At 34.1% G+C, this 26,296-nt stretch overlaps 3 protein-coding genes across 3 annotated transcripts; all 3 read left to right on the forward strand.

The window, feature by feature from the left end:
* The first annotated feature begins 12,122 nt into the window (after positions 1–12,122).
* Positions 12,123–12,734, forward strand: LOC114165175. The gene has a single exon (XM_028049838.1). It carries the CDS (start codon positions 12,123–12,125, stop codon positions 12,732–12,734), a length of 612 nt encoding a protein of 203 aa, XP_027905639.1.
* An 8,689-nt stretch (positions 12,735–21,423) lies between these two features.
* On the forward strand, positions 21,424–23,164 carry LOC114165177. Its single transcript, XM_028049839.1, has 3 exons — positions 21,424–22,155; positions 22,247–22,430; positions 22,500–23,164. Exons 1-3 carry the CDS (start codon positions 21,424–21,426, stop codon positions 23,162–23,164), a joined length of 1,581 nt encoding a protein of 526 aa, XP_027905640.1.
* Positions 23,165–23,269: 105 nt separating this feature from the next.
* LOC114165178 (ATP-dependent DNA helicase PIF1-like) lies at positions 23,270–25,555 on the forward strand. Its single transcript, XM_028049840.1, has one exon. It carries the CDS (start codon positions 23,270–23,272, stop codon positions 25,553–25,555), a length of 2,286 nt encoding a protein of 761 aa, XP_027905641.1.
* Positions 25,556–26,296: the final 741 nt, after the last annotated feature.

Genomic DNA, 26,296 nt, shown 5'->3' on the forward strand with positions numbered 1-26,296 from the left:
CTACATGTTCATGTCTCCATTTTCATCTTGCAAAATTAGGTACGGATGATGTAATTCACATGTGTAGTTAATCTACTCAAGCATATCCTTAGCATATAAATAGTTTTAATTTTTCTTTTTACTTTAACTTGTCTGTATAACTTTTTAACAAGTTCCAAATTAGCCCATGGTGAATAAACTGGAATTTTATTTTGTTTTGCAACTTGTCCCGACTGTTGGAATCTCTTCCTCTTCCAAATGTAAGAATAAGCATACTTTGGATTATTTTTTTTCAATAGTTACTATACATCTAATGTTGCACCACATGCTAGTATTCAATCTTTGGAAAGACTTGGATGCTTGAATGAGTTTCTCCAAAGGCCATTTTCGGCAAGAGAAATTACAATAGAAAATGAATGTGACTTCTTCATCAGAAAAAATATATATTTTAGGCAATTTGGGAAAAATGAATTTAAAAATGTTCCTACAGACACAATAATAGATTATCATGAGACACAAATATTGTCTTACCCAATCATTGAATCTCCAATACGGGTACTCTACGATCTTGCGGGGTGTGTCTTATTATCCAGCTACTGGATGAGGCATATGAGGTGTTACCTGCAGAAAAAACTCCAACGATCAAGTTTGTAACGTCCCAATTAAATAGATAAATCTAATTTAATAAAACACCACATACATAAATATCCAGAGAGTACGAAAATTGGTATATGAAGGTACACAGTACCCCAAACTTATTCATAACAAAAGAAAAGAGGCACCACACTGCCTAACATAAGTACAATAGTTCAAAAGTAGCACAAATTCTTGTCCAGAACAAGAGAAAATGTATCTAATAAAACTCCTTCAGCCGCGAGCCCCATAGTGAGCCTAATACCCGTCCATAACCATCAAGCTGCAACATCTCTACTATCATTACCACTTCCAGGGGTTCTCACATCTGCTCACATCAATAAAATTGATGATCATCGCAATGGAGAAAGCCACACACAACATACAAACAAGCAGAAGGGTAAGCTAGTGTAACAGACCCTTATATTATAACACTCAGCAGGTAAGTTCAAAATCACAAACATAATTAAAAGATATCCACACATGATATACCCAAACCACTTAAGACTTTTAGACTTGACTATCCGGATACGTACAATGAGGCACCACCACAAGACTGTGGAATTACGTCCTAGTAGTGAGGCACCACCACGCGGCCTTCATGGAATTATGTCCATACATGAGGCACCACTACGAGGCCTTCGTTGAATTACAATCTTATATTGAGGCACCACCACGATACCCTCGTGGAATTACGTCCTTATATTGAGGCACCATCATGAACTCTCACCCCTAGGTTCATGGAATTAAGTCCAATATTTGAGGCACCACCGTGGACTCCCCCTAGAAGGGCCCACAGAATTACGTCCATATGATGAGGCACCACCACAAACCCCACTACAAGGGTCATGGGATTACGTCCTACACGAACTTTACTCATACATTATCAACCAATCATGAAGTTCCTATGCATACCATTAACATGTCATTTAGTAGAAATGACCAATCATCAATCATATCTCATGCCAAGCTCATTACCAATTCATTAGTTCCCACCCATAACATACATAGTACATGCAAATTCACCCCATTTATAAAGTGAATCAGTGAACCAGCCAATCAAACAACCAACAACATTCATGAAACGAAGCACAGCAAGAACCCAAGCTAGGTCTCGCTCAAGCTGGGAGCCCTCGCTCAGGCGAGAGGAGTGCTCTCGCTCAAGCTGTAGACTCTCGCTTAGGCGAGACTGCAACAGTGGCCCCTGAAGGATTTCGCGAGCTCTCGCTTAGGCGAGGCGGTCTCACCTGAGCGAGACAGTTCGTCGCTAAAAAACACAGCCCCTCGCCTAGGCGAGCACTCAAGCAGAAAACTAGGTGATTTCCTACTATCCTCACGTAGGTGAGAATATTAGTTCTCTCCCATTGTTCTACGCGTGTTCAACCAGGAACTCATTCACAACAACACCCAATGCATTCTCACAGTACCATAAGCAATACACTATAACCAGAAACATTAAACAGAACCGAAAGCATGCAAAAAGTTAATTAAAACATGAATTCTAGCTTCCCTTACCTGGAAAAGGCTAATATTGGACTTCGACTCTTAAGCCAACGAAACCAGTAGCTCCAAGGACAGATCTATGAAGTGAACGGGAGACGGAGGTTGAGCTCACTTTAACTTGAGTAGATCTCCAAACCCTAGCAGAGGTTTTGTGGAGAGAAAATGGATGAGTTAGGGCACTGATTTTTCAGAATGACTTGCAATTGAGGGACCTTAGCTGCTTTAGGGGCCTTAGCACCCTATGGGCCAGCCCTTTAGGACCAATAGTATGGCAGCCCTTAACATTAGGGTACTCAATAAAAGTGGGCCTTACAAAGTTAGCGAGAGCTGTCAAAGTCAAATCTTAATTTTCAGTATTAATGAATTGCATACCTTTAATCACTAGGGTCCACCTGTAATTATATAATATTAACCATAGATTACCTGGTCCATGGGCTAGGCCTTAAATGGACTCATTGCGTCTCTTTTGGGCTTAATGGGCCTTATCAAAGCCCACGTGTTAGGCTTATGGTTTTGTTCTGTAAAAGTAGATGTCACTTCGTAAGTCCAGAGTAGGTGGTCCATACCGATATTTAACTTTGGCCGCTATGTATGCATTAGTTTTGTATATAGTTGATCAGTGGTGTATTCCAAACAGGAGTATAGTTGGCGGCTAGGGACGGTTATTCATGGTTGTCGGTCCTATCAGTATAGTATAGTACAAAAAAAAATATTTACTATTTTCTGAAAGTATTAGGTACCAGACATAGAATAATTATATGACAAACGCAATGTTATCTTTTTCATACTCAAAATAAATGAGTGGTTAATTACATTGTATATGTTATGAAGAATTTTTCAAGTTCACAATTCAATGGTATTTACAAAACGTGTAGGCTTGAACTCATGCAATTGGGAAAAAGGAATTTAAAAAAATATATATTTACTATTTTTTTCAAAGTATTCGGTACCAAACATAGAGTAATTATGTGGCAAACGCAATATAACTTTTTTTCATAATTATAATAAATGAGTGGTTAATTACGTTGTATACATTATGAAGAATTTTTCAAGCTCACAATTGAATGGTATTTACAAAATGTGTAGGTTTGAAATCTTGCAACTAGGAAAAGTGAATTTTGAAAAATATATATTTACTATTTTTTTTCAAAGTATTAGGTACCAAACATAGAGTAATTAAGTAACAAACACAATGTTACTTTTTTCATAATTATAATAAATGAATTGTTAATTACGTTGTATACGTTATGAAGAATTTTTCAAGCTCACAATTGAATGGTATTTACAAAATGTGTAGGCTTGAACTCTTGCAATTTGGAAAAAGGAATTTAAAAAATATATATTTACTTTTTTTTTTCAATGTGTTAGGTACCAAACGTAGAGTAATTATGTGGCAAACACAATATAACTTTTTTCATAATTATAATAAATGAGTGGTTAATTATGTTGTATACATTATGAAGAATTTTTCAAGCTCACAATTGAATGGTATTTACAAAATGTGTAGGTTTGAACTCTTGCAACTGGGAATGAATTTAAAAAATATATATTTACTATTTTTTTTCAAAGTATTAGGTATCAAAAATAGAGTAATTATGTGACAAACGCAATATTACTTTTTTTCATAATTATAATTAATGAGTGGTTATTTGTATTGTATACGTCATGAAGAATTTTTCAAGCTAAAAATTGAATGGTATTTACAAAATGTGTAGGTTTGAACTCTTACAATTACGAAAAATGAATTTAAAATATATATATTTACTATTTTTTTCAAAGTATTATGTATCAAACATAGAGTAGTTATGTGGCAAACACAATGTTCCTTTTTTCATAATTATAATAAATGAGTGGTTAACTATGTTATATACGTTATGAGAATTTTTCAAGCTCACAATTGAATGGTATTTACAAAATGTGTAGACTTGAACTCTTGTAATTGGGAAAAAGGAATTTAAAAAATATATATTTACTATTTTTCTCAAAGTATTAGGTACCAAACATAGAGTAATTATGTTGCAAACGCAATATTATTTTTTTTCATACCTAGTCTCCGACCGTGCATACGCACAATTTTTTGTTTTGTTTTTTTAAATAATATAATTGATATTATATTTATTATTTATAGAAAAATGTGTAATTAATTCTTAAATAAAAAATTTAAGAGAAAAGTAATAAAAAATATACATTAAAAAAACTATACGTACTTTTTTTATTTAAATATAATATAAAATTACCTCATAAAAATGTGATATTATATTTTTATAAATTTAATAATAATATTTATAGTTTATGGTCATTGTAATAGAAATATTTAAATAAAATAAAAATAAATATTATCAATTTTGATTAAATAAATATTTAAAATTAATATTTTTAAAATCCCTTGCATGTTTAAAATATTTATGATTGAAAAATATTTATTTTGCCATGTATTAAGATATTGTTGATATTATAATTATGGTAACTTGTTAACAAATATAATTTATAGAAAAATTTTAAAAGAATATAAATTTGTTGTGAATTAAAACTTTTTGCATGAAAATCATGTGAAAAAAATAAAATGAAAATCAGCAGAAAATTTAGTAGTTTTCTGTCGAATTTTAAGATATATTTAACATGTTTTTACTAATTTAAATTTGTAAAAACATTTGCAACAAATATAAATATTTTATGTGAAATTTTCTGAAAGTTTAAATCAACAAGAAAAAGTATGATAATAACTAAATTACATTTTTTACCTTTGTCAAAGTTTGTTATTTTTTTTTGTCAATAATAATAATGAATTTATGTTAAAAAGAATATTAATGTGAATATTAATACTAATGTTAATGTTAACAATAATAATCTATAACTATATAAAGAGATACATCAACAACAAAACAAATAAAAAATTCAAATAATTGAAATATGATCCTAGAATAAATAAAAGTAAATTGTTTGTCTAACTATAATAATAATAATAATAATAATAATAATAATAATAGTAATAATAATAATAATAATAATAATCTAGATTATTATCCCGTAATGATACAAATAATAATAATAATAATAATAATAATAATAATAATAATAATAATAATAATAATAATAGAACAACTACATATATGAAAAGATACACATCTTTGGTGTCTTCTTTTGTTTTTAAAATTTTATCCTTTTAATTATTATTTTTTAAATTTAACTAATTATTCATAATAAAAGAATTATTTTTTCAGTTTTATTATTTTACTAATTTTAGTAACTATTTTTTTTTAATTACTCCAATGTAATGATAAATCAATAACAAAACGAACAAAAAAGTGCAAGTAATTGGAACATGATGCTCTAGTAAGTAAAAATAATATGGGTGTCTAACTATAACAATAATACCCCATAATAATAATAATAATAATAATAATAATAATAATAATAATAATAATAATACACAACTACATATATACAATACATGGTCTGCGATTTTGTTTTTACAATTATTGTAAGGCCCATTATTTTTATTATTCTTTTCTGCCAAAGTCCTTAAGGGGCTGCCCCAAAGTTGGTTGGGCCTAGGGCTGGCCCAAGAAGGGGGAACCATACCCTAAGTCTGCCCTAACGCACTCTTCTCTTCTCACTTTCAGAAACAACCGCTGTACTCTCCTCACCAGATCAGTGCTCTGCTAGGTTTGATATCCCACCTCCGTCGAGTTCGCTCAAGCTCATTTTGCTCAACGTAAGTTACCCTTCATCTCAGACCATCCCTTCCTTGGCATGATTTTTGTGTTTTCCGCATTCTAAGTCTCTTCTCGAAGTTGTTGCGCTCTACGTTTTCTTGCCAAAGTCCCGTGTTAACCCCTTTCCGGGTAAGGGAAGCTAGGACCCTCGTTTTCTTGTGTTTTCTCGTTACCTTGTTGTTAGTTTGTGTTTGTATAACTTGGTTGTCGTTGTATCTGATCTGGGTTATGTGAAAGCATGTTTTGTTTCGTGTTTGTGGCTACTGAACGAGAAAACAGTGGCGAGTGCTGGTTTTCTCGCCCAAGCGAGTTAGACTCGCCTAAGCGAGATTATCAGGTGCTCGCCCAAAATCTGCCACTCAAATTGTCGCCTAGGCGACTTGTGATCTTTTTGAGCGAGGGGTGCTCTCACCTAGGCGAGAAGGGGCTCGCCTGAGCGAGAAGGGGCTCGCCGGAGCGAGACCCCGCAGAGCCCCCTGTTCCTTCGTTGCGCCCTCGCCTAGGCGAACTGGGATTCGCCTGAGCGAGAGGATCCCTCTCGCCTGAGCGAGCCCTGTTAGCTTGGGCAAGGCAGCGAGAAAGTTTTGATGTTGTTGTTAAATTCATTGGTGTGTGGCTTGCTTATCTGACCCAAATGCTTTACTAGAAGGGTTGTGTGATGATGGCATGATTGATGTGTACATTTGAAATGGAAATGGAATGTGGTTGATGGAGTATGAATGAGAAAACATGAGTTGCCTGAATTGTTGATTATACATGATATTTATGTTTTGGGAAATTATTGATTTGTGGGTGGAACATGTTTAAAGTATGGGTAGGGCATAATTCCATGACTCTTGTAGTGAGAGATCTTGGTGGCGCCTCATCAGTTGGATGTAATTCCATGAATCCTCAAAGGGAGTCCCTGGTGGTGCCTTGACGAAAAGGACATAATTCCACGGGGGGTCGTGGTGGTGCCTCAGGGCCAGGGCGTAATTCCACAGAGGCCACGTGGTGGTGCCTCTTGAAGGGTATAATTTCGTGAAGGCCTTGCGGTGACGCCTCACTTGTAGGACATAATTCCACTGTCATGTGGTGGTGCCTCAGATGTGTATCCAGATAGTCAAGTCTTGTAGTTTTGAAGGTGGTTTGATATATCATGTGTGGGTTCCCGTCATTTATGCTCGATTCTATGATTGAATGATAATTATTATAATGTATGATTCATGTGCACTACCTTACCCTTTTGCTTGTTTGTATGGTTGTGTGTGTGGTCTTCCTCCTTTACAATGATCATCAATTCTATTGATGTGAGCAGATGTGAGAAACCGAGGCAGTGGTAATGGCGATGGAGATGCTACAGCGTGATGGTCATGGGCGGGTATGGGCTCACTATGGAGCCCTCAGCTGAAGAAGTTATTGTCTAGATTTACCTTTCTGTACGAGAACCAGTTTTGTTGTGTTTCATGTTGTTTTGGGGTTAGGCAGTGTTGTGCCTCTTTCTTTTGTTATGGATATGGTTGGGTATTGTGTACGCCATACCCCGTCTTTCCGTACTCTCTGAATATTCTATATATGTGGCGTTTATTTAAATTGATTTTATCTATTTTATTGGGACGTTACAATTATATTCTCTTAATTATTATTTTTTAAATTTAAATGATTATTCATAATAAAAAAATACTATTTAGTTCTATTATTTTACTAATTTTAGTAACTACTTTTTTTAATTCAGCTAATTACTCGGATGTAAAGATAAATCAACAACAAAACTAATAAAAATGCAAGTAATTAATATATAATTCGTAGTAAATAAATTAAAATGTGTATCTGAATACTACAATTCAAATAATAACACTAAGATTGATATTAATATAATAATAACACTAATATTATTTAAAATAAAAATACAAAAAATAATAATTATTATTATTATATTAATATTAATACTTATACTAATTATTATTTTTTAAATTTAAATGGTTATTTATAATAATAAAACTACATTTTAGTTTTATTATTTTACTAATTTTAGTAACTACTTGTTTGGATTCAACTAATTACTTAAATGTAAAGACAAACCAACAACAAAGAAAATAAAAATACAAGTAATTAAAATATAATCTCGTAGTATATAAAAGTAAAATGTGTATCTAAATACTACAATCCAAATAATAAAAATGTAAGTAATTAACATATAATCTTGTTTCAAAATTGAAATAATAACAATAATACTAATATTATTTATGATATGTATAGTACTAATAACAGTAAATAATAATAATAATAATAATAATAATAATAATAATAATAATAATAATAATAGGTTTAATTATGCCTTTGGTCCCCATTTTGGAGTCAAAATCTCAAAATGGTACCCAAATTTTTAAAAGTCTCAAAATGGTCCCCTTTTTTGTTGAAACGTCTCACGTTTGCCCTTCCCGTTAAGTCAAGGTTGACGCCGTTAGAGGGAGTGCCACGTGTCAGTTCCTCGATTTTTTGAATTTTTTTATTGATTTTTTATTGATTTTTTTTAATTTTTTTTTGATTTTATTTTAAAAAATCAAAAAAAATTGCCACGTGTCAAGCTGTCATCGTGCCACGTGGCAGTGCTAGTGACACGTGTCAGTATTATGCCACGTGTCATTTTGTTAGTCTCAATTTGGTACCTTTATTTTAATTTGTCTCAATTTAGTCCCAATTTTTGTAAAAATTAGCAATTTTGTCCTCCTTCAAATTGAAACAAACTTTAATTTTATATAAATGTTATACAAATAATTTTATTAAATTTGATATTTGTATTCAAATTGATATTTTTATTATATATTTTTAACATAGCTAAGTTTAGTTAAAATTATGTTTCACATTCAACTTTACTTAAAATTGTTTTAAAATTTTAAATTTATATGTGTTTTATTGTAACATGAACTAGGTAATTTATGAATTTTTTTCTATTAACATTATTTTCTATTAACAACTTTTAAACCATTTTAAATAAAGTTCAATGTAAAATATTAATTAAATGAACTTAATTTGGTTAAAAATATTTACTTGAAAAATGAATTTTGATGGAAATATTTGTGTACATTTATATAGAAATTAAATTTGATTTCAATTTGGAGAGGGACAAAATTGCTAATTTTTACAAAAATTGGGACTAAATTGAGACAAATTAAAATAAAGGACCAAATTGAGACTAAGAAAATGACACGTGGCGTAATACTGACACGTGTCACTGTCACTGCCATGTTGCACGATTTCAGCTTGACACGTGGCAATTTTTTAAATTTTTTTAAAAAAATTCAAAAAAAAAATTAATAAAAAATTCAAAAAATCGAGGAACTGACACGTGTCATTTCCTCTAACGGCGTCAACATTGACTTAACGACAAAGGCAAACGTGAAACGTTTCAACAAAAAAGGAGACCATTTTGAGACTTTTAAAAATTTGGGTACCATTTTGAGATTTTGACTCCAAAATGGGGACCAAAGGCATAATTAAACCATAATAATAATATCATTAAAACTAATAATAATAATGTTATTAATAATAATAAAATTTTCTAGTTTTTTTTTTCATAATATAAAAAAGATTAATATATTATATATTGATATTATAAGTAATACTATACTAATATTTTTACTACTACTAATATTATCAATAAATTTAATAATAACAACAATCATATATAATCATAATATTAATATATTATATATTAATATTGTTAATAATACTACTAATAATAATAACATTCATAATAACAATAATAATTTTACTATTAATAATGTTAATAATTTTCATAATAACAAAATATAATAGTAATAATACTAATAATTTCAATACTAATTTAAGTATTAATTTTCGTATATTGTAAGGCCCTCTTTTTCTGTCCCAACGTTTAAGGGTTGTCCCAAACATCTAATGAGCCTAAGGACTGGCCCATAGGGTGTCCAAGGCCTCTAAAGCAACCTAACCCTTCCATTCTGAATTCATTTGCAAAGATTAGTGCCCTTACTCCTCTCCATTTCTCCTCACAGAGCTCTGCTAGGGTTTACTCCTAACCTCGATCTAGTGAGCTCAGTTTTGTCTTCTAGCTTCGTGTAAGTGTTCTAAACCTCATACCTCATTTTTCCGTTGTATGTTTGTACTTCTACTTAGGGTTTTGTCGTAGACCTATGTCAAAACTCGCTCCACCATTCTTTTCCATCTTCTTAAATCTGTCCCTGGAGCTTCTGTGTTCCGCTATTGGAGTTGAACTCTTCTTCTAGCCTTTTTCCAGGTACGGGGAAGTTAGGGTTTACTGTTTTATTTTGTGTTCTCACATGCTTTGATCTTGTTTCATGACTTGATGTTTGGTTGCCATTAAAAATGGTTTGGGAGCTGTTAAAAGCATGTTTTGGTCCGATTGGATGTATGTGCCAGTGTGAACAGTGACGGGTTCTGGTTATCTCGCCCGAGCAAGTGTGTCTCGCCTAGGCGAGATTAACAACAACTCACCCAGGCTGCTTGCACGAGATGTCGCTCAGGCGACGAGCTCCTATTTTAAGCGAGAGCCTATCTCGCTCAGGTGAGGAGGTCTCGCCTAAGCGAGAGGGCGCGGTAGTGCCACTATTCCTAATTCGAGCCCTCACCTAGGCGAAGGGAGCTCGCTTGAGCGAGAGAAACCTCTCGCCTAAGCGAGGCCCTTCTGCCTGAGCGAGGGGTATGTTTGCTTTTTGGTTTCTTTGTTTTTGGATATTGAACACATGTTTGGACTGATTATGCCCTTTTAAAGTATGAACTAAGTGACTTTGTGTGAATAGGATGAATTATGGTTTGGGACTTATGAGCTTAACATGAGTTATGAATGATGAACTTGGATAATTCTTGACATGTAATGAACATGAAATGGTTGGTTATGAAAGTTGCATGGTATTGATATGGGATAAAATTCTATATTCATGGATGGGGCATGATGAGTTGGTATGGGTTTGACCTGGAATATGAAAGAGGTTGGTTATAAAGGTTGACATGATATATATATATATATATATATATATATATATATATATATATATATAATAAGTATTACTTGGTTGTTTGAATGTGATTGGTCTGTGGTTAGTGCGTAATTTCTTGAAATATCTAAGTGAGATTTCAGGGTCGAGTTTCAGTGGTCGGGACGTAATTCCATGACCCCTGTTAGTGGGAATTAATGGTGGTGCCCCATCTATATAGTCTGGTAAGGATTCAAGCTAAGGTTACATCCTGACACACTAAGGGGCCAATTAGTCTCACTTAGAGCGGACTGACTCTTGTGGTGAGAGTAGTAGGAGGCCTGAAACTCATTAAGGGCTAACCTTGTGTGTGGGGGATTGAGACATTGTAACACTTGTAACACTTAGCTCGGGGGTGAGTAGGGTAATCCACCAGAAGTGCAAGCATCCGCTGAATCTGACTAAATTATATGTATCCGAATGAGTCGAGTCAGAGTCTAGTGTATTATTTGAGAAGTCATAACATGTTTGGATGATATATATATATATATATATATATATATATATATATATATATATATATATATATATATATATATATATACTGCTTGGATTGTGTAATAGTATGTGACTACCTTATAAACTGTTTCTACTTTAGCTTACCCTGTTTGCTTGTTTGGTTGTCTTGTATGTTGTTCTTCTCCTTTTGCGATGATCATCAATTTATTGATGTGAGCAGATGCGAGAGGCACTCGAGGTCAACAGGGGAACGGTGACTCCGCTGCTTAACCGTCTAGGCTGGATCTCGCTTAGTGGATTTTCCTTTTGGGGCCACGACCCATGTATTAGCTGTCCTTTAAATTTCATTTTTATTGCTATTATATTTTCTGTATCTAGTTTAGTTTGGCATCGTTGTATGGCTTGGATAACTGTAAGGACTTATGTGGAAACTCCAAGACTGCGCTATTATATCTTTGGTGTGACGCTTCCTTTAATTACGTTTATTAATTAAATGGGGTGTTACATTTATGGTATCAGAGCGGTCATTCCTTAGGTCTGTGGACTTGGATGTCCGCTTAGCTTTCTTTGTGTCTTTCTGAGTGTTCTTAGTTAAGTTTCTATCTTATCAAGCCTAACCAAGTGATTTCCTGTGTGTCAGTGAACTATGGCACCATCTCGTAGGACTCCGCAATCCTCCTAGGGCGATGTGCCACATATCACCAAGGCAATAGAATCAATGATAGCTGCTATGGCACAACAAAGCACGGTGATGATGTAGCAACATGAAGCATCTATGCAGCGACAGGCAGCGTCGCTCGAGCAGCAGTAGCTGGTGATGCAGCAGATGGAGGCTGCAAGAGTGGCTACGGAGGATGCCCACAGACAACATATGGAAGCCCTTCGACAACTAGAACAGAACAGGACAATTGCACCTGCTTTTGGTCCTGAGCCACGACCTACAGTCAGGGAGAGGAGTCTAGAGGACTTTCTGAAACATCACCCAGTGAAGTTTGGAGGCAAGACTAGTCCGGACGCAGCAGACCAGTGGCTGAAAGATCTGAAGAGAATATATGATGAGAAGATGTGCCCGACGGAGAACAGATTAGCCTTCATAGTGTACATGCTTACGGGGGAGGCAGAACATTGGTGGACCAGCACAAAATCCATCATGGAGGAGAGAGGCGAGCCTGTGACTTGGGAGGCATTCAGAGGGAAATTCCTCTCAGAATATTTCCCAGACAACGTCTGGTATGCCAAAGAGGTAGAATTCCTCCAATTGACTCGGGGGGGGATGACAGTGGCAGATTATGCTGAGAGATTCAAGCACCTCAGTCGTTTCTACACCCTACCACTTGATGAGGAGTGGCGATGCAGGAAATTTGAGAATGGTCTTCGCGACTTGATGGTGGCCCCATTGTCCATCAAGGATTTTACTGCACTAGTGTAAAAGGCCAAAGTAATGGAGAAGATGAAGTAGGAAGTAGAGGGTCAGCGCCCACAACATCAAAAGGTTGGTGGACCATCTAAGTCCAAGCTAAGGCATGAGGAGCGGAGGAGACCATATGATAGGCCCCACCACCAATCCCAGGGGTCTAGGAGCTTTCCTCCCCAACAGGGCCGAGTGTAGTGTTACATATGTGGAGGCCCCCACCTGAGGAATGTCTGCCTGCGCATGGAAGGCTACCGCAGATGCAACAATTGTGGCAAGGAATGCCACTTTGGGAAGGACTACCCCACCCTTGCTAGGGCAACAACACGCCCTCCAGTTCAGACGCCCCACCAGCATCAACAGAGGAATAAAGGCCACAGGCCTTAAGCAACAGGCAGGGTGTATGCAATGTCAAGAGCAGAGGCTGCGGGTTCAGGTAACCTTGTTATAGGTGATTGTATGATATCTGGAAAATCTTGTTGTGTGTTGTATGACTTTGGAGCGACACACTCATTTGTGTCAGATGCATGTGTGAAAAAGTTGGGTCTGTCGGTGTGTGAGCTACAGTATGAACTTGTGGTGTCTACTCCGGCGTCGGGTTTGGTCAGGACATCGTCCTTGTGTGCTAGATGTCTAGTGAAGGTGGAAGGGCGCAGATACAAAGTGAATCTAATTTGCCTACCTCTACAAGAGTTTGATGTAATCTTAGGGATGGATTGGCTCTTTGCCAATCGCATTCTTATAGATTGTCGAGAGAAAAGATTATTGTTTCCCGACTCAAAGGAGCCTGAGTTGGTATCTCCTCAAAGAGTGGTGAAGGAGATTCGGAGTGGCGCGTAGTGCTTTATAATCTTAGGTCGTATGGAGGTAGAGGAGAAGGAAGGGACATTAGCCATACCAGTGATGCATGAGTTTGAGGATGTATTCCTGGAAGAGGTACCGATGGCCCCGTACTGTATGGCTTCGGCGGAGTTAGTGGAACTCAAAAAACAAATAGAGGAGTTTTTGGGGAAATAGTTTATCCGACCCAGCACTTCGCCTTGGGGAGCACCAATGCTTTTGGTGAAGAAGAAAGATGGGAGTTCGCGTCTGTGTGTGAGTTACAGACAGTTAAACAAGATGACCATCAAGAACAAGTACCCAGTTTTAAGAATTGACGATTTGATGGATCAGCTGCATGGGTCGTCGGTGTTCTCGAAGATCGATTTGCGGTCGAGATATCATCAGATCCTAATGAAGGTGGATGATGTGCAAAAGACGGCCTTCAGGTCCCGGTATGGACAACACGAGTATGTGGTTATGCCTTTTGGTGTGACCAATGCTCTAGTGGTGTTCATGGACTACATGAACATGATCTTCAGGCCCTTTTTGGATAAGTTTGTCATAGTCTTCAAAGACGATATACTTATCTATTCCAGGACTCAAGAGGAACACGTAGGTTGGTGCTTGGTGTCTTGAGGGAGAAGCAATTATATGCCAAGTTGTCCAAGTGCGAGTTCTAGATGGATGAAGTTCAGTTTTTGGGACATGTGATATCTGCACAGGGCATTGCAGTGAATCCAGTGAAGGTTGAGGCAGTGGTTAAGTGGGAAAGTCCCAAGTCAGTAACAAAGATCAGGAGTTTCGTGGGTTTAACTAGCTACTATAGGAGATTCATAGAGGGATTCTCCAAGATAGTGGCGCCTCTAACTCAGCTTACCTGGAAGGACCAACCTTTCACTTGGATAGACAAGTGTGAGGAGAGTTTTTAGGAGCTTAAATGGAGGTTGACAAGTGCCCCTATATTAGTTATCCCTGATGTGAGTAAACCTTTTGAAGTTTATTGTGATGCCTCTCATTTGGGACTTAGTTTTGTTTTGATGCAAGAAAAGAAGGCGGTGGCCTATGCTTCGAGGCAACTCAAGGTGCATGGGAGGAACTACCCCATCCATGACTTGGAGTTGGCAGCTATTGTGGTTGCCTTGAAGATTTGGAGGCACTATCTTTTGGTGCTCAGTTTTGTGTGTTCAGTGACCACAAAAGCCCCAAGTACTTCTTTGATCAGAAGGAGCAGAACATGAGATAGAGGAGGTGGATGGAGTTCTTGAAAGATTATGACTTCGAGCTCCTATATCATCCGGGGAAGGCAAACGTGGTAGCAGATGCCTTGAGCAGGAAGACGGTGCATACTGCACACCTCATGATCAAGGAGGTGGAACTGCTAGAGTAATTCAGGGACATGAAGCTACAAGTGGAACTGGGATTCGAGTTCATTAGGTGTAGTACCTTAACTATATCTAGTCATTTCTTGGACTCAGTTAGAGAGAGGCAGTTGTTAGATGCCAGCTTCAACAGGGTGCGAGAACTACTTGGGTCAGAGGAAGCGAGGGATTTTACCTTGGGTAATGATGGTATACTGAGGTTTCAGGGTAGGATCTGTGTACCTGGTGATGCAAAGGTAAAGAAGTTAATCCTTAAGGAAGTACATAAGAGTCGCCTTAGTCTGCATCCTGGCATGACTAAGATGTACCAAGATCTCAAGGAAACCTTTTGGTGGCAGGGGATGAAGAAGGATGTTGCACAATTCGTATCAGCCTATTTAACTTGTCAAAAGGTGAAGGTTGAGCATCAGAGACCCAGTGGGATACTACAGCCATTGGAAATGGGATAGCATCTCAATGGATTTTGTGACCCATTTGCCACGAACTTTTAGGGGGCATGACACCATCTGGGTTATAGTGGATCGACTGACCAAGAGTGCTCATTTCTTAGCGATGAACTTGAGGATGTCCATGGTCAAGTTGGCCCAGTTGTACATTAAGAAGATAGTGAGGTTGCACGAAGTACCTTCGAGTATAGTCTTTGACAGAGATTCACGGTTCACTTCACGGTTTTGGCAGACGCTGCAAAGTGCTTTGGGTAGCAAGTTCACCATGAGTTCAGCTTATCATCCTCAGATCGATGGCCAGTCTGAGAGAACGATTCAGTCACTTGAGGATTTGTTGAGAACATGCATATTGGATCATTTGGGTGCTTGGGATGAGATACTACCTTTGATAGAATTCACCTACAACAACAGTTTTCACGCGAGCATTGGCATGACGCCATATGAGGCTTTTTATGGTAGGAAGTGTAAGACTCCTCTATGTTGGTATCATGATGGAGAAGTAGTGCTTGTTGGACCTGAGTTGTTGGAACAAACTACTGAGAAAGTGAGGATGGTGAGAGATAGGATGCATGCCTCTTAGAGTAGGCAAAAGGCATATGCTGACCGTAAGAGGAGACCCTTGGAGTTCGCAACCGGTGACCATGTGTTCTTGAGGGTGACCCGAACCACTAGTGTGGGAAGGGCTCTCCGCTCAAGGAAGCTTTCTCCTAAGTTTCTTGGCCCTTATCAGATCTCGAGGAGGATTGGGCTGGTGGCTTATGAGATAGCTTTGCCTCCTCAGTTGGCAAATTCTCATCCTATATTCCATGTGTCGTAGCTAAGGAAATACGTGTTTAATCCGTCACATGTGTTAGAAGCAGAGGATGTGCAGATTCGGGAGGATCTCACTATGGAGGTACCACCTGTTGCTTTAGAGGATAGCGAGGTTGAGGAACGTCGGGGAAAAACAGTCAACCTTGTCAAAGTCATCTGGGATCGTAGGGCAGGTGACTCTACGTGGGAGTTAGAGGATGATATGAAGAAATCACACCCGCATCTTTTTACTTGGTAAGTTTTCATTTTTTAGGTCAAAAATTTTTGTTGTTGGGAAGAATGTAAGGCCCTCTTTTTCTGTCCCAACATTTAAGGGCTGCCCCAAACATATAATGGGCCTAAGGGCTAGCCTAGAGGGTGTCCAAGGCCCCTAAGGCAACCTAACCCTTCCATTTTGAATTCATTTGCAAAGATAATTACTCGGATGTAAAGATAAATCAACAACAAAACTAATAAAAATGAAAGTAATTAATATATAATCCGTAGTAAATAAATTAAAATGTATTTCTAAATACTACAATTCAAATAATAACACTAAGATTGATTTTAATATAATAATAATAACACTAATATTATTTAAAATAAAAATACAAATAATAATAATAATAATAATAATAATAATAATAATTATTATTATTATTATTATATTAATATTAATACAAATACTAATTATTATTTTTTAAATTTAAATGATTATTTATAATAAAAAAACTACATTTTAGTTTTATTATTTTACTAATTTTAGTAACTACTTGTTTGGGTTCAACTAATTACTCAAATGTAAAGACAAACCAACAACAAAGCAAATAAAAATACAAGTAATTAAAATATAATCTCGTAGTATATAACAGTAAAATGTGTATCTAAATACTACAATCCAAATAATAAAAATGTAAATAATTAAAATATAAAGTCCAACAACAAAGGAAATAAAAATGCAAGTAATTAAAATATAATCTCGTAGTATATAAAAGTAAAATGTGTATCTAAATACTACAATCCAAATAATAAAAATGTAAGTAATTAAAATGTAATCTTGTTTCAAAATTGAAATAATAGCAATAATACTAATATTATTTATGATAAGTATACTACTAATAACGGTAAATAATAATAATAATAATAATAATAATAATAATAATAATAATAATAATATCATTAAAACTAATAATAATAATGTTATTAATAAGAATAAAATTTTCTAGTTTTTTTTTTTCATAATATATAAAAAGATTAATATATTATATATTGATATTATAAGTAATATTATACTAATATTTTTACTACAACTAATATTATCAATAAATTTGATAATAACAATAATCATAATATTAATATATTATATATTTATATGATTAATAATACTTATAATATTAATAACAATAATAATAACAATAATAATTTAAAAGTAACCGTTATTTTACAGTTTGTTTTTCTCTGCAACCACATCATTTCTATTCCTTTCGTGAAGTTGTTTTGCCTTGCTTATTGTCTTTGTTTTCACACTCACTTTGTCGATGTTATTTATCTTCATTGGATTTCATTAGAGAAAACAATAACGATAATTTCCATTGTTCCTTTTCATTTATGATTATTCGTTTTGGGTAATTGTCCAATTTCCTTTTTTCATTTATGTTATAGATGTTGGCGAGATCTTCTTCGTTGGTGATGGAAATCAGGGTCTCCAAGTCTCCCTTGGGTAATTGACACTTCAAGATCATGAACGAACCGCAAAACTCAGTAAGTTTGACATCACTTCTGCACAACGACGCATCAAAACGTTAAATTAAATTCATGAAACAAAGTAGCGAGTGAAAATGTTACGAAACGAACCTGAAAAGGAGATGAATGAACAAAGGAACAACAAAAGCACTTACTTTCGGAACCTCCAAAACATGCCAGATTCAAAGCCAACTTAAGGATACTTCATATCTGGAACATTGTAATATATTTCATATACATTTCAAATTAAATTAACAAAATTTTAGAAATTATTAACGCAATGTATTCTAATTTATTTTAAAAAGTACCGTGGCCACTATAAGATAATTATCTAAACAAAAGCTGTAGTTTATATTTAGATTAAATTATTTTAACTTTGACATTTGAAGGTTAATTAATTCTTAAATTATCAAGCACTGTGCAAAGGAACAGTGTAAAGTTTTTCGTTGTGGAGATGGAAGATGAGTGAAGATGGTAATAGAATAATGTTTGGCGGGAGTGAAAAAGAAGATAAACATATATTAGAAAACAGTAAAAATTATAAATATATTTTTAACTTATATCTATTTTTAATTAATTTTATCAAATTACTTCAATTAAAAGTCGTTGGTATGCATTATTTTTACTTTATGAAATAACTACATATCAAACTTTATTTACTACAGGTACATAATGAAATAACAGGGTTTTCAATATAAAAATAATATTCTTATACATAAGAGGGGTGTGTTTGTTTATATCATATATAAACTTGACATAAAAAGCTACCATAGTTATCACAATATGTTTTAAAGTTCATTTTTGTGACAGAGAATATCGAAGAGTATAGTTTTCATCGGTTTTTAAGTTTGATTATTTATAGAAATCAATAAAACTTAATATTTTTAAAAATAGATGCTTGAACAATTTTAATACGGTTGGAAACAAAAAAACTTAAGGTACTAATGTTAGATTTATAAACTTTTTAATTCAGCCTACATTTTATATCCATTAGTCTCTTTGTAATATGGTTATCAATTTATTTCGTTATTTATCACGTAAAAATTTATGACACTTGATATTGGTTTTTAAAATTATAATAATAAAAATTAATCAATGTATTGTTTTGTGATATAACAATTACATTTACATTACACTACCCCTTCATGTATTATTTATTTTATCATTTTACCAAATAAAAAATATAAATGGTCACAATGGTCATTTGATAATAAGATTAGTGTTAAAGTAATAAATTATAACAGTATAATCATGTATTAATATGAAATTTAAAATGTAATTTTCTTCTTATTATTGTACAAATCTCTATGTCCCTAGCCTTATGTCCAAACAAAACATAGAATATACTAATACTAAGCAATTTTTTTTAGAAATTAGCAACTTTTTTACATTCTGTGTTATTTTAAAACTGACAAATTACTTTTTTTAATTACAATTTTTTTTTCAGTAACTTGCTAACTAGCCTGTCATCATCTGCATTGTTGCTCTTCATTGTTACATCAAATCAAATTTTGTAGTCTTTCTAGTCACACATTTAGGTATTTCTTCCTATATCATTATCTTCTTTTAGTTTTATTTGTTGTACATATTATGCACTACTTTCATTGTCCTTCTTTTCATCCATTACTTTCTTCCAAGTAATACATTTTTAAATTTATATTAATTTTGGATTTATTATTTATTATTTTTTGTTTAAATAGACAACATACCTAAATGGAAAATATTCCTTCTAACAAATCAACATCAGAACAACAAAGACAAAGATGGAGAATAAATGCTGCAAATAGAAGACGTAGAATGACCCCCCAACAAAGACTTATTGAACAGTCTAAAAGAAGGAAAAATAATCCTGAAAACACAACCAACATTGTCCAAATGCCAAACAGAGCTCCCCGATTGAGAATGACATCTATTCGACAAATGGCTCGGTCCGTAACTAATGCAGGTAACATCACATTTTTCCTCATCACTATTGTATGTAAACTATATATTCGATTTAAATAAAATTTAACTTATCTTTTAAATATTAGCTTATGGTTTGGTCCCACAAAGGTTTGCAGGACGTAATGATAATGACGAAGAACCAAGTAATACACACATTACTGAAACTCTACATGGTCAGTCAATTTTATTCATCAATATTTAATCCATGTTATTTACTTACCATTTTATGAAATATTTACATATTTATATTTATTATGCTTCATGCTTTCACATAACAGGTTCTCCTCATGCACCACAAAGGTTTGAAGAATATAATGTATATGAAGCATTGTCAAGTACTTCACTTGTCAGTAACATAGATTGTGGTTAGTACACTATATTTGTATTATGTACAACAGTAAAAAACATATATAAACAATAATGTATTCTAACAATCTTAAAAATACTTCATAAATAATTACATTTACTTACGCTTAAATGTAAAATTATATCTAATTGTACAAAAAAGTATAATACAACTTCTTTGTTTAGGTTTAAACCCACCTCATCACTACTGTATGTCATTAGCCGAGAAAATCCTTCCGAGTATGCTTACATTCTTTTTAGTTCTTTCCTGTAAAGTATATATTTGATTCAAATACAATTTATCTTATTTTTTAAATATTAGGTTATGGTTTTGCCCCACAAAGGTTTCCAGGACGTAATCATAGTGAAGCAGGACCAAGTAATACGCACATTACTGACAGGTTTCCAAGACGTAATGATAATGAAGCAGGACCAAGTAATACGCACATTACTGACAGGTTTTCAGGTCGTAATGATAATGAAGCAGGGCCAAGTAATACACATATTACTGGCACTGAACATGGTTAGTCAACTTTATTCATCAATAGTTAATTTATGTTGTTTACATTCCATTTCAAAAAATATTTTCATTCTATTTATTTACTATTATAGGATTTGTAATTATGATTTTGATATAATTTATTACGGTGTTGAATAATAAAACACCTTTAAGTATCGTTAATTTTCGCAATTACTTCCTTTTTTTCTCTATGTATCAAGATATGATTATACTTTATTACCAACTATCATGGTTTTTAATTTTCTCTTTATTTATTATAGTGATATTGGTTTTTTATTATGTACTTTTTTTTCATTGATTTAATACCACACAGGTTATGGTTTTCCTACACAAAGATTGGAAGGATGTAATCATAATGAAGCAGGACAAAGTAATACACACGTCAGTGCCCTTCAACATGGTTAGTAAATTATTTCCATCAATAGTTAATACTAATATTGGTACCATTGAACCTTATTTGTATCTTTTTCCTACCATAATTAATACATGTTGTGCTTTAAGAATGCACTTTTCATACTTTTGCAATTTATAATACTACATTATTTACTATTCCTCCAATTTATCACAATAATGTAGATATGCTACATGGATTCCCCCGAACACATAATAGTGCTAGAAATTTTTTAAATACGGTTCCGATGCTCAAATTTCAATTGTCTACACCAACTACATGTCCACATTGTCATGCACGATTATTTTATCATGAATCGCGCGATATGTGTTGCTCTAGTGGGAAAGTCTTACTTCCACGTGTTCCTCCTCCACATGAGCTTCTTCAAATATTTTCAGATCAAACATCTGAAAGTAGACATTTTAGACAACATATAAGAAGTTACAATCATGTCTTCTCATTCACTTCTCTTGGTGTTCATATGGATGAAACTATAGTAGCAAATGGTCGTGAAATATATAGTTTTCGTGCTCAAGGTGCAATCTATCATAGGATAGGAGGATTTTATCCAAATGATGGGTCCAGACCCCGGTTTTTGCAGTTGTACATTTATGACACTGAACATGAATTACAAAATAGAATGTTGGAAAACCCTCAACTTCATCAAACTATTGTTCATAAATTGCAACAAATATTACACCGGTGCAATCCTTTTGTGCATGTATTTCGACAACTTGCTCAAGAACCAAATATTCAGATATGTTCTTTACTCATTAAAGAGCGTCCTGCGAATCAACCACAGTATAATCTTCCAACTGCATCTCAAGTAGCAACTATTATTGTTACTGCAGACACAGAATCAATGGCACGTGGCCGAGATATTAAAGTTGTAGGTCATGATGGAAATTTAATAAACATACAAGAAACCGTAGGATATTATGATCCTTTACAATATCCTTTATTATTTCCATTTGGAACATATGGCTGGGACACCAACACAAAAAATCATAATGGCCAAAGTATCTATTGCCGAGAATATTATAGTTTCATGCTTCAGGTAACTTCTATCATAATTATCCCAGTTTCATTAAATTATGTAATATTAAGAAGGCTAACATATTTTAGAAACACGTGATTATTTAATGTAGATTCGTCCAAATGATCAGTCTGTAATATTACAAGCGGGACGACTTTTACAACAATATGTTGTAGATAACTACGTTAAGATTGAGACCGGAAGGTTACGATGGATTCGTAATCATCAAAACAACATTCGTGCTGAAGTGTACCAAGGTTTGCAGGATGCTTTGTATGAAGGACAAACTCACGCAGGTAAATATATTTAAAACAACATTTATTACATCTAATTATATTATCATTCACTCTTTCATTTCTTTGAAGATACTGTTGGAAAGAGGACAATATTAACATCGTCATTTATTGGTAGTCGTCGAGACTTGACACAACGATATCAAGATGGTATGGCAATTGTTGCTCACAATGGAAAACCTGATATTTTTCTTACAATGACATGCAATCCATCTTGGAGTGAAATTTCTTCTGAACTACAAAATCAACAAACTCCACAAGATCGCCCTAACTTGCTCACAAGAATCTTTCGAGCAAAATTTGAGCAATTGAAGGAAGATGTTGTTAATAAAGGAGTCCTCAGAAAAGTTAATAGTTATATGTATGTTACTGAATTTCAAAAACGTGAGTTGCCGCATGTACATATGCTATTGATCTTAGATAATAATGATAAGTTACGTGATCCACAAGATTATGATAGCATTGTGAGGGCAGAAATACCAAATAAGGCAGAAGAACCACAGTTGCATGAAGCTGTGTTGAAACACATGATACATGGTCCTTGCGGAACTCTCAATCCTAGATCACCATGTATGAAGCGCAATCAATGCCAAAAGAGATTTCCCAAGGATTTCTTGGAAGAAACACGACAAGGTAATGATTCATATCCACAATATAGAAGACGTTTTGATGAACCAATTTCCATAAATAGAAATGTGACTGTTGACAATAGATGGGTGGTTCCTTATAATCCTTAGTTACTCTTAAAATACGACTGTCATATAAATGTTGAGGTCTGCAGCAGCATCAAAAGTATTAAATATTTGTATAAGTATGTTTACAAAGGACCAGATCGAGTAACAATGGAGATTCATAGAGGACCAATTATAGATGAAGTCCAACAATATCTCGATGCTAGATGGATTTGTGCTCCCGAGGCTTTATGGAAAATCTTCAGATTTACAATCTATCGAATGAATCCAGTTGTTGAAAGATTGCAAATTCATTTACCAAATCGACAACAAGTGCGATTTTATAAGCACCAAAACATCAATGACGTGTTGAATAATGATAACAACTCCAAAACCATGCTCACACAATTTTTTGCCCTCAATCAAAGAGATCCCCAATCTAGAACATTTTTGTATCGAGAAATTCCAGAGCATTATTGTTGGAATAATAGACATAAAGAATGGTATCCAAGAAGGTCAAACAAGAAAGTTATCGGCCGAATGTATACTGTATCTCCTTTTGAAGGAGATAAGTTCTTCTTGCGGGTTTTGCTTTCTCATATAAGAGGACCAACCAGTTGGGAATATCTATTATCACCAAATGAAACATATTGTCACACATTCAAAAAGGCGGCTGAGAAATGGGGATTTTTAGAAAGTGACAATAGTATTCATGAATGCTTAGTTGAAGCATCAACTTTACAAATGCCATATGCTTTACGAAGACTATTTGTGACCATATTACTTTTTTGTGAACCAACTGATGTTAGAAGCCTTTGGAATCACTTCCACACCTATATGCTAGAAGATTATACTTCAACCAACACTTCTGTCAATGAGAACTTGATTCCTATGTTATTGAGGGATTTAAATGACCTTTTAATTCAGCATGGTAAAACAATCAAGGATTTTGATTTGCCACCTTTATCTTATGATGCATTGGCAACTACTTCAGTACCAAGAATTATACAAGAAGAATTATCAATACAGATACCTAATGAAGATGTTGACAATGTACAGAGATTGAATCATGACCAACTCATTGCCTTCAATACCATTTTAGATGTAATCAACCGTAATCAAAGTCAAGTCTTTTTTGTGGATGGACCAGGCGGAACCGGTAAAACATTTCTTTATCGTACTTTAATTGCACATTGTAGGAGCAACGGTCAAATTATTTTAGCTACAGCCTCCTCTGGTATAGCAGCAACATTATTACCGGGTGGTAGAACTGCACATTCTCGATTTAAAATACCTATCAATGTCGAGGCCGGTTCGTTTTGTTCTATAAGTAAACAATCAGATCTTGCAAAACTAATAAAAATAGCAAAGGCAATTATTTGGGATGAAGCACCCATGATTAACAAATATGTTTTGGAGGCACTAGATCAAACATTAAAGGACATTCTAGATTCTGATGCTCCATTTGGGGGGAAAGTGATCATATTAGGAGGTGATTTTCGTCAGGTACTGCCAGTTGTTCAAAAAGGTACAAAAGCACAAATGATTTATGCCTGTATTATTAACTCTCATTTATGGAGTAACACAAAGATATTACATTTACAACAAAACATGAGATCATTACAAGATCACAATTTTGCTGAATATCTCATGCGCATTGGAAATGGTATTGAACCAACACAAGTTGATGACATGGTTAAAATACCCCAACAACTAGCAATATCATGGGAAGGAGAAACCTCAATACAACACCTCATACACCAAACTTTTCCTCAATTACAATTTCATACATGGGATGCATCTTATATGGCTGAACGAGCCATACTAACTCCAAAAAATGAAGATGTAGAAAAACTTAATGACATAATTATCGATCTATTTCCAGGAGAAGATCGTAATTTGTTGTCATTTGATGAGGTTGAAGGAGACACATATCATTTATACCAACATGAGTACTTACACACTATTTGTCCAGGAGGTTTGCCACCACATAACTTAAAGGTTAAAAAAGGATCACCGTTAATGTTGTTGCGAAACATAGACCCTAAATCTGGGTTATGTAATGGGACAAGATTATTATGTCGTGGGTTCTATATGAACATGTTGGATGTTGAAATATTGACAGGTCACCATGCAGGAAAAAGAGCTTTCTTACCAAGAATTAAACATAAAACAACAGAGAGTGCAGGTCTTCCTTTTGTGCTTATTAGGAAACAATTCCCTGTGAGATTGAGTTTTGCAATTACTATAAATAAATCACAGGGACAAACTATACCTACTGTTGGAATTTACCTTCCACGACATGTTTTTAGCCATGGTCAATTATATGTTGCTTTTTCAAGAGGTGTTTCTCAAACTTCCACAAAAATCCTTATTAAAGAAGGACACCTTGAAGGACAAGAAGACATTTTTACCAAGAATGTTGTTTATAAGGAAATTTTGTTATCTCAAAACTAGGTATTGTTCGTTTTTTACTTCATTTATGTCATTAAAATGACTATATTTTCATATTCTACCTAATTATACTTATATTTACAACTACGACAATAAAATTCATCATATTTATTTTATACCTTGCAGGTACGATAATAACTAAGGACAACTTACACCTCAATGAAGAATTACATGTAAGTCATTTCTACAATTTTATACCACAAGAGGTGATATGCGATAAGTGTAGTTTTAAAAGTTTAGTTCCCAATCTTGCAATAGTTGACATTTTCTTCGTAGAATGCAAAATTTATGAACCAATGGAACACTTGGAAGGATGAATATTCACTCTCATTGGTTAGGCCAATAGACAACAAGGTAATCAAATTAATTCATTTCAACTATAATATGTCATGTTTACATATATCAATACAACTATATTGTGCATCGTGTTTACATATATTGTTCTTCAATTGTAGATTCATCATTTGAAAATTTATTCTATTGGTTGGGGATCCACTGTGATAACTGATAAAACACAACTTTCAAATCTAATCAAACGAGAATCACTTTCTCAAAAGACATGCAGGTATTATGCACATTTAAAATTATTTACTTTCTTCCATTATTCTTCTATAATACCACAAAAAATCTTTATTCTTTTTTATTTAACTTCTTTCCATTACCAGGAAACAACAAAAATCATTACCAATCCATACTCACTACAACAACAATCTTTGTGTTTATCAAAATATATGCATCAATGAG

Source organism: Vigna unguiculata, chromosome 10 (genome assembly GCF_004118075.2).
Source record: "Vigna unguiculata cultivar IT97K-499-35 chromosome 10, ASM411807v1, whole genome shotgun sequence".
In the NCBI taxonomy this organism is placed as follows: domain Eukaryota; kingdom Viridiplantae; phylum Streptophyta; class Magnoliopsida; order Fabales; family Fabaceae; genus Vigna; species Vigna unguiculata.

Coding starts and splice junctions, on each gene's coding strand:
- LOC114165175 (XM_028049838.1), top strand. CDS start 12,123: ATGCAGCAGATGGAGGCTGCAAGAGTGGCTACGGAGGATGCCCACAGA.
- LOC114165177 (XM_028049839.1), top strand. CDS start 21,424: ATGTGTTGCTCTAGTGGGAAAGTCTTACTTCCACGTGTTCCTCCTCCA. Junction 22,156..22,246: donor ATTATAGTTTCATGCTTCAG/GTAACTTCTATC, acceptor TATTTAATGTAG/ATTCGTCCAAATGATCAGTC. Junction 22,431..22,499: donor TGAAGGACAAACTCACGCAG/GTAAATATATTT, acceptor ATTTCTTTGAAG/ATACTGTTGGAAAGAGGACA.
- LOC114165178 (XM_028049840.1), top strand. CDS start 23,270: ATGGAGATTCATAGAGGACCAATTATAGATGAAGTCCAACAATATCTC.